At 37.4% G+C, this 9,386-nt stretch overlaps 1 protein-coding gene across 1 annotated transcript; it reads right to left on the reverse strand.

The window, feature by feature from the left end:
• Positions 1-3,712: 3,712 nt before the first annotated feature.
• Positions 3,713-7,335, reverse strand: LOC111785690 (adenine phosphoribosyltransferase 1-like). The gene is made up of 7 exons (XM_023666070.1): positions 7,089-7,335; positions 6,700-6,807; positions 6,502-6,612; positions 6,316-6,408; positions 5,259-5,408; positions 4,250-4,308; positions 3,713-4,080 (listed from the first exon to the last, which is right to left on the reverse strand). The coding sequence occupies exons 1-7, from the start codon at positions 7,279-7,281 to the stop codon at positions 4,024-4,026; spliced, it is 771 nt and encodes a 256-aa protein (XP_023521838.1). The 5' UTR covers positions 7,282-7,335; the 3' UTR covers positions 3,713-4,023.
• Between the last annotated feature and the right edge of the window lie 2,051 nt (positions 7,336-9,386).

The raw sequence follows: 9,386 nt of genomic DNA on the forward strand, positions 1-9,386 counted from the left end.
AAACCGTATTTTTGAAGTATTTTGTTTGGATTTGTTTAATGTGCGTACGTGGACATGGCGTGTAGGGGTCTTCCACGTGTGTTTGGTCTTCGTCTTGGTTGATTCTCCACGTGGGAATGACAAAAGGGAAATTGATCCTCCAAGACTCTCGCATTGTGTTCAATTTTTTGGCCAACTCGGATTCGTATTCTTCAACAGTTCCACGTGTAATTCCTCTTTTTATTATATTACTCTATATTTTATAAATTATTATTAGAAAATACTATCTTTTATTTATCGAATCTAATCTTAAATCTACGTCAGCTCCATCTTTATCGTGATGGTGTAGCGTTATGTTTAACATGTTTCGATGCGTAAGTCGGTGTTTAGATTAATGTGATGTTGAGTTGAGCTAAGATATTGTTGCACAACTCTTTAACGAGACGAGTCACTTATATTGTTACTCTTTCCTCGTAGCCTCCCTAAAATTAGTTGTAAAAGGAAAGTTCACAGAGAAATTAAAAGAAAAAAAAAATAATAATTACGAATCACAATAGAAATTTAGAAAAACGACTCTGATCTAAACAAACTGTATAGCCTCTCAGCCTTATCACGCTCCAATCATCGGTCAGTATCTCTAATTTCATCTGTAAGAAAGAAAAGCAACACAAGTGAATATATAAATATACTCATTAAGTAGTTCGTCTATAAGCCTTTAATTAAACGTTCTTCTTATACTGAATCTATAAACATATCATTTGTCTAACTAATACGCCTCTGATAATAATGACCTATATTCTTGATTATAGGTTTTCTACTACGGGTAGGACTCGTTAACCTTACTTGAGTTATTCGAAGTTCTTGACTCACTTAAGTTTATAGTATGGCTTTCATTCTCTAATAATATTTCATCAATTTCTTAGGGTTGTTCGAGTCATTGGATAACATAACTAGCTCTTTACCGATCCATACAAAAGTGTGACACAAGTAGCATGTTAGAGTTCATGTTCTTTAACTCATTGGAGCTCAACAATCGTGTCTTATATCATAAGAAACTATGACAGCTCGTTTAAATAGTCATAAAATTCATACTTGTCTTTACTTACTCACGAGTCTTGCTTATACCTAAATATACCTGAGTTATAAGTTTCTTTTTAAAAAACTAGCATTTCGATTTTACTAACTTGAGCTCAACTTAGGGTTCTAACTCGATAAACTCTAAAATTTTCATCCTTTTGCACTAACCGCGTTCTTATGGTTCTAGGTTCAAAAGTAGTTTGATAACGTCTTTATATGTTATCATAGCTCGAACTCTAAAAACTCTTCAACACTATTAGAATAGTCGGCCTCCCTCTAATAAGTTCATAATGTCATCAAAATATAAGACGGAGCGACCCTCGAAGATTCTTGATTTCGCCCACATAATAATCATATAGCAGTGTAAAGTATTCTTAAAGATCACACATTCATGCTAACTTTGTAGGTATAAATGTAGAACTTAAATTTTAATTTAACCTTTTATTTTCTATAGATTTAATTACTCTTGAATTTTTAGTCGGTAGCTATAATTAGAGGTATTTATTGGGCACGACGGGATGAGAAAACTTTCCCCAATCCCGTCCCTACCACCTATTTCATCTTCCGTCTCTGCGAAATTTTTCTATTTATTTTTGCAATGATCGAATTAGAAATTTCCTGCCGGATATTTTTTTCTATTTATTATTCTTTTTTTTTAAATAGTCATTTAAAAAAAACTTTTTAATGTATACGTTTTGTTGATAAAAGACTTTAAACCATAGAAAATAAAATATAAAATTAATCTATACGTAGAAAACATAATTTTTAAATCTAAGAAAAACACCACAAAAATACTAATTAGGTTTTTTACTAATAAATTAATAATTGAATAGTAATAACAACTATTTATGTGACGGAAACAAAACACATTAGAGATATATAAACCAAACAATTTTACGATTAAAGTTTTTAATATTTCAAACTCCGTTAGTTAATTTATAGATCTTTAAAAGTTAGAGGTTTGAATTTTTTTTTTAAGATAATAAAAAATGACGTGAATCGCTAATCATATGAATATTTTTTAAATAAAAAAAAATAGAAAATACACATTCTTGTAATTTTCCGACATTGAAAAAAAATATATTTATTTAAGCCTGAAGTGACACAGAATTGAATTAATATATAAACAGCATTATTCATGCAAGCTTTAAATATTGAACACATATTTGTTAATTAATTAGCGTTTTAATTATCTATTGTTTCTAAATTATCATATTAAATTGTTTATATATATAGAAAACTAATATCATTAATTATTATGTGTTTTTTTTTTTTTTAATTTTGAAAAAAAGGATAATTTATTTATATTAATGTCAAGTCGTCCGATTATTAAAAACAAATTATATGGATTGGAAAGAAACTTGTATCAAGATAATTCTAATTTAATAAATGTATTAATTCTTAATTCTCACCTAAATTATTCCTTTATATTAATTAATGACTTCTCTTTTTTTGGTTGTGTTATTTTTTTTTTTCTAAATTCTAGTACGGCTCGAGTCTTCTAGATGAAGCACACCTATGGTACCAACCTGAGAATGTTTGTATAATTCACTACACCTAAAAGAAAAGGAAAGAGAGCTCATGTGAGATCCCACGTCCCCGTTGAAGAGGGGAACGAAATACCCTTTGTAAGGGTGTGGAAACCTATTTCTAGCTCACGCGTTTTAAAAACCTTGAGGGAAAGTCCAAAGAGACAATGTCCGTTAGCGGTAGACTTAGGCCATTACAAATGGTATCAGAGCTAAACACGGGGCGATGTGCCAGTAAGAAGATTGAGCCCCGAAGAAGGGTGGACACGAGAAGAAGTGCCAGCAAGGACGTTGGGCCCTGAGGGGGGTAGATTGAGAGGAGGGTCCCACATTGATTGGATAAGGGAACAAGTACCGACGGGTCCCATAGGGGGGGTTGATTGTGAGATCCCACATTAGTTAGAGAGGAGAATAAAACACCTTTTTCCGAGGGTATAGAAACCTTTCCCTAATAAACGCGTTTTAAAAACCTTGAGGGAAAACTAAAAAAAAGAAGCTCAAATAGGACAATATTTGCTAGCGATAGAGTTAGGCCATTACAACTCCCAAAAGAATCATATGATCATGCATATAGAAGTAAAAGACAATCATTTCCATTAGTACGAAGTTTATGTCCAAACTGGACATGTCAATTAGCATTACAACATAGTATAAACCAAATTGTGTATCAAAGATATCTTTAAGTTCTAAATAAAGAGAGTTAGTGAGCATTTATAACCGTCCAAGTCACTAGCTAGCAAATATTGTTTTTTTTTTAGCCAGTAACGATACGTAACCACAATGTGCTAGCAGATATGTAACTGTTATGTCCAATGTCCACTTTGCATTTTAAAATCGTGAGACTAACAACGATACATAACAGGCCAAAACAAACAATATTTGCTAGCGCTAGGCTTGGACTTTTCCCGCCTTACATTGATAAAACATTGTGGATAGATCCCTCATCAAACAAAAAGTTATTTGGGTGACAAGCAAGTAATAACTTATCAGTAACTCCCCGATAGAGGAGTAGATCTCTGCTCGAGGGGAGGAGGTAGATGATGCGATAGGTGATCGTCACCATTAGGGAATATCCCACAATGTGATTCGCAGTCGTACAAGATATTGGTCGGATCAAGTCGACAAAGAAGCCTAAAAAGGTACTACCTTCAAGGGGAAGATTGCTAGGAGTACATACAAGGTTCCACATTGGCTTAGGAAAAGAGTGATCATTATAAACTCATTCAAATAAGGCATATTCAGAGAAAGAAAGACAAACTACTTAACTTCAAAGTAAAGAAGTTTCTGCAGATATTCAAAATTAATACCATCCCTTTTATTTCTAGCAACACTCTCGGCTTCAAAATTATGCATTACTTTGAAACTTCAACTTCCAGCAGCGGTACGTGATAATATTGTCGTTACTGAACACGTCGTGTTACAGAAGAAGGCTCTGCGATCATGCTGCTGCGTTAACTAGAACAAACAGAGGTTTGTCTCCCAATCTTTCACGACCCTGATAAAATTCAAGACGAAGAAATGGCTAAAGTTGGTTTCGAGACTAATGAAAATGAGAGTACTCATCATGTCATAAACATACAACTAGACAGAATCCATGGGAAGTTCTGTAACTAGTAGTCTACTACAAGGTTTTGGTCTGTTCTCAGATTTTTCCAAAGGCTTACCTTTAGTCCGTGCAGCTCAATCACACAAGCACACTCGACCACATCCACGCCAACTCGCTCTGTCATAAATAGATAACAACCGATTAATATAACCAACAGGAGATCATGAACAAGATAACTTTACACTCTTTAAAGAAAAGTTTAAAATAGTAAGTGTAACGGCCCAAGCCCACCGCTAGCAAATATTGTCCTCTTTAGACTTTACCTTAAAGTTTTAAAAACGCATATGCGAGGAAAAGGTTTCCACACCCTCATAAAGAATGTTTGGTTCTCCTCCCCAACTGATGTGGGATTTCACAATCAACCCTTCCACACCCTCATAAAGAATGTTTGGTTCTCCTCCCCAACTGATGTGGGATTTCACAATCCACCCACCTTCGGGGCTCAACGTCCTCGTTAGCACTCCTTCCTCTCTCCAGTAAAGGGATCTCACAATCCACCCTCCTTCGAGGCCTAGCATCCTCCCTGGCACACCGCCTGGTGTCCACCTCTTTTCGAGGCTCAACGTCCTCGCTGGCACACTGCCCAGTGTCTGGCTCTAATACCATTTGTAATGACCGAAGCCCACCACTAGCAGATATTGTCCTCTTTGGGCTTTCCCTTTCGGGCTTCTCCTCAAGGTTTTTAAAATGCGTCTGCTAGGGGAGGTTTCTACACCCTTATAAAGAATGCTTCGTTCTCCTCCCCAACCGATGTGGAATCTCACATTAAGGTTCTATCTACAACACAGCCATGAGTCGGAAAAGAATTATCATTTCTCAGCAGATTCTCAGCAACTTAAGAATGAAGCTGAGCAAATTTCATAGAAACCAAAGCGCAATCACAATAACAGTTAACCATATTCAATGAATAAGCTGAGGCCTAGAACTGAGCAAGTTCGAAAATCACAGCCATGATAATGACATCGAGTACATAAGAGTAAAACGCAATGCATCGCTGGTTTATTTAGCTGGCCTGTGCATTATCAGCTAAAAAGTAATCTAACAAGTTGGCTCTAAAAATAACCTACCAAGTAGTCTTATTGCTGCACACAAGGTTCCCCCAGTTGCAATGAGATCATCTATCACAAGAGCGCGTTCTCCAGCTTCAACAGCTCCTACATGCATCTCAATTTTATCTGTTCCATACTCTAAAGAGTACTCTTCTGAAATGACTTCACCTGTAAACATGCATTTCAGAAACAGAATCATTACTTACATGTGTATTCAAAGATAAATTAACCATGACAATCCAACACAATAGCCACTATCCAGTTTCTTGAGTATCATTGTACCAAAGTAACTTGGAACATCGATTAAAGGCTCCAAGTTTCTTGCATTAGAAACTAGAATACGTCTAAGGCATGCAGATTGCTTGCTTCTTTACCATCGGGTTAAAGATAGCAAACATTAAACTTAATAGCATATGCATGAAGAGTTTTTGGCACTCAAGGGCCAATCTCTGTCTAGCCCGAGGAAACCTTTGGCACGGACACAAGGTTAGAATTCTAGCTCTTCTAGAGTGGTAACTCACTAGTGGCTCGGGCCCCTCTTCACCCGTAGGTCCTGATACAAGGTTAGAATTCTAGCTCAGTTCTCACTCTTTCAGGGTGGTATCTCATTGATGGCTCAGGCCCCCCCGAAAGGGGGCCTTCTTCGCCCGTAGGTCCTGTCACAAGGTTAAAACTCTAGCTCTTCCAAGAGTGGTATCTAACTGATAGCTAAGACCTCCCGGAAGGGAGCCTTCTTCGCCCGTAGGTCCTGACACAAGGTTAGAACTCTAGCTCTTCAAGAGTGGTATCTCACTGATAGCTCAGGCCTCCTAGAAGGGGGCCTTCTTCGCCCGTAGGTCCTGACACAATGTTAGAACTCTAGCTCTTCCAAGAGTTGTATCTCATTAATGGCTCGGACCCCCGGAAGGGGGCTTCTTTGCCCTCCACCTAAGCTACCCAGGAAAGGCCCAAAGCCAATCCTATCCAGAAACATTATGCTATAATCTAGTTAAAAATTAAGAAGTTTCTAGATAGCTGAAACTACAAATAGATTCACAAGGCCACAAACAAACGCGAGTCAAGCACAAAATTGTACCAGGCAACTTCTTGGGTTTTCTCATGGGAACAAATTTTGCACCAATAGCCAGAGCTATGGGAGGTCCAAAAATGAAACCCCTCGCCTCAATCCCTACAGAACAAATAAGATCAATTGGTTCACTTCAAGTTAAACTACAAAATTACTTCCTGATCTAAATGACACCCTTTTGAAACTAGAATTTACCAGCAACCACAGTGATATCTTTCCCTCTGTACCTCTCCACGAACAAATCAATAGTGTCCCTGAAGGCCTTGGTATCAAGAAGCAACGTCGTAATGTCCTGAAACAAAATCCCTACCAAAAGAAGGAAGATAATGTTCAGGCCAAAGAAACTTAGCCTTTACCAACAAAATACCCATCACCCAAGAACGATTTGGGTACCTGGTTTGGGAAAATCAGGGATAACTCGAATGGCCTTGGCGATTTTGGCTATGCGTGGGTCTTCTACATCAATAGACGCCATTTCTTGATCCGGCACCGACTCCCTCACTGCCAAACAGCCGCCGGACACTCGATCAAAACCCAGTTCAAGGGAGGTAAGACCAGAGAGAAAGAGAGAAAGGCAGCGGCCAACACGGAAACCATAGGTTTAATTTATTATTTCTTATACAAAAAAGTTGGAGCAACAAGCGGAGAACCCACATATGACCAAATTGCCCATCGTTTAAAAAGTTCCTTACCCCCATTACCGAACTTTTCCGCGAGGAGTTCAATTTTGACCTGCGTCGAGGAATATTGACCTTACACAACAGATCGGAAATTCGAATTACCATTGCAACGTAGAGGCAAAATCGCGGATCGACGCTGATGAAGGCGAGTCAAATGTGTGCGACACGACGGGAGAGCTCCGGCGGCGGCTGTGGATAAAGAAGCGATCCGCTGAAAACGAGTTAAGACGGCGGTGGTCCTGTAGCGCGACGGCGAAAGGGGAAGTGAGGAACTGAGATTCGAGGCTGCTTCCATCGCCGGCTGTGATCGGAACTAGAAACCAAAATGAAGGAGAAATAAATTGAATCTTGACTCGTTTAGCGTGGATTTTTCCTTTTTTTTTTTTTCCATAAAAATTAAATATTTAATAGAGAATTATGGAGGGCAATTTGGTCCAGTAAATTTGGAGACATTCGAGAAAGCCACGTGGAGAATGTGAGTACAATTTTTTAGATAATTTATATTTTTTAATTTATTTTCAATAACAATTTTTTTTTTTCTTCAGACTATTGTATTGATTGGATCGTGAAATCTCATATGAGTTGAAGAGAAAAACGAATCATTATTCATAAGGATATGTAAACTTCTCCTAACATACTCGTTTTAAAAAATTTGAGAAAAACTCAAAAGAAAAATCTCAAAGAAGACTGTATTTGTTTGCAAGTAGGTTTGGGCTATTATAGATACTATATCTCATAGAATTGACTCGTGTAGGCACCATGGTTGATTCAGCTATGGGTTCTCCCCTTAGGTCTAGCTCCAATAGAGGGTCAGCCTCCAGTGGCATCTGGATTTACAAGAATGACCCACATAAACACCAAATCAAGAGCGTTTTTTTTTTTTAATTACTGTATTTTGCTAGATATAGGACCATTAAAGAATCGTCAACTAACTTCTAATGACACTTGATTTATCAGAATGGACCTATCCTGGCACCATAGTTGGTTCATTTTATTTCAATAACTTATACTTTATATTCAAAAGTAGAACATGAATCATTTCCCACTTAAAATGGTGCATGAACCCAAATAAATGTTTAAAAAGGTTTATATGTATTAAAAAATATTTTTAATCCACTGCAAATCCATCTTCACCCATTTAATTGAGTGCTCTAGACATGTATCGATCAGTTCTAGAAGATTAAAAAAAAATTATAAGCTATTTCAAGTTATTTTGACCTTTGATGCCTTAAGAGGTCTAGAAGACCTCGGTGTGGGAATTGAATACGGTTCTCTTCGGTCATGACTCCTTCGTCTTAATTGGTTCAACCTCGCCTTAGTATAATCCTCTACGAATCTTTCTCCCACAGAAACGAGCTCAAACGTGCGCTGATGTACCCTAAATCGACGAAACAAAACCACTCCTATGATGATGGATTTTTTGGGTTCGATCTTCGGCGTAAATTCCTCCATTTTCGAGCATTTCACTTCTATTTTTCTTTAGTTGTAAATGAAGTGAAAAAGAAAATAACTATAAATTTCAAATGGGATATCTAAATTTATTCGTTATATATAATTATTAATTTAAGATTTTATTTGAAACAATTAACCCATATGGTTTGGTTTGGTTTGGTTTGGTTGGTTGGTTGGGCTTATGGGTAGCTCACCTCACATCAATGTAATATAATACAACGAATTTTCCATCCCAAATGCCGACGCTGCCTCTAATTTTATTCTATTTGCACATGCCAAATCCTCGCCACTAAAACGACGGCGTTTTTGCCACTGTCAAAACTTTGACTTCCAACTCCACACTAAATAGAGCGGAGATTTTCCTTCCCCTTCTTAATTACCAAGAACTTCATTGCCACTAGTTAGAAGTTCATTCCGACCATCCCTACCCAAAAACAACTCGAATCCTAAATTAAAGAGAAAAGAGTTCAATCTACAAGAAGCTGGCACAGCTTTAGCCATAACACCACATCCATCGAGATGAAAAACATACAGAATAAAAGAAAAAACATGAAGAAATATACACAGTAACACCAAGATGGAAAAAATCCACGGTAATAAACGTAAACATCACGTTCCATAACTCAACACTAAAAACTCGGGACCAAATTCTAACGTTCCCCAAGAAAATGTTCACTAAAATTTAGAATTATTTAGGTCGATAGATATAGTTAGTCAAAGGATTACGTGGAAGGCAGTTGAAAAAGTCAGCGCAGCCAGTGGGTCAAAAGTTTGACTGAATTGGAGTGAACCTCAGCCGCCGCCATCTAAAACCAAAACGTGTTTTGCCTTGCCGTCCTTCCACCGTAACTTCCTTCCTCTGTTTCTCTCTCTCTCTATAAATCCCTCCGCCTCCCTCTCTCTCTCTCCTCAAATTCCCAATTCTTCAATTCCTCTGAAACTCCCCAA

Source organism: Cucurbita pepo, unplaced genomic scaffold, assembly GCF_002806865.2.
Source record: "Cucurbita pepo subsp. pepo cultivar mu-cu-16 unplaced genomic scaffold, ASM280686v2 Cp4.1_scaffold000644, whole genome shotgun sequence".
Lineage (NCBI taxonomy): Eukaryota > Viridiplantae > Streptophyta > Magnoliopsida > Cucurbitales > Cucurbitaceae > Cucurbita > Cucurbita pepo.

Coding starts and splice junctions, on each gene's coding strand:
- LOC111785690 (XM_023666070.1), bottom strand. CDS start 7,281: ATGGAAGCAGCCTCGAATCTCAGTTCCTCACTTCCCCTTTCGCCGTCG. Junction 5,409..6,315: donor AAAACCCAAGAAGTTGCCTG/GTACAATTTTGT, acceptor GCATGTTTACAG/GTGAAGTCATTTCAGAAGAG. Junction 4,309..5,258: donor TGCAGCAATAAGACTACTTG/GTAGGTTATTTT, acceptor TATTTATGACAG/AGCGAGTTGGCGTGGATGTG.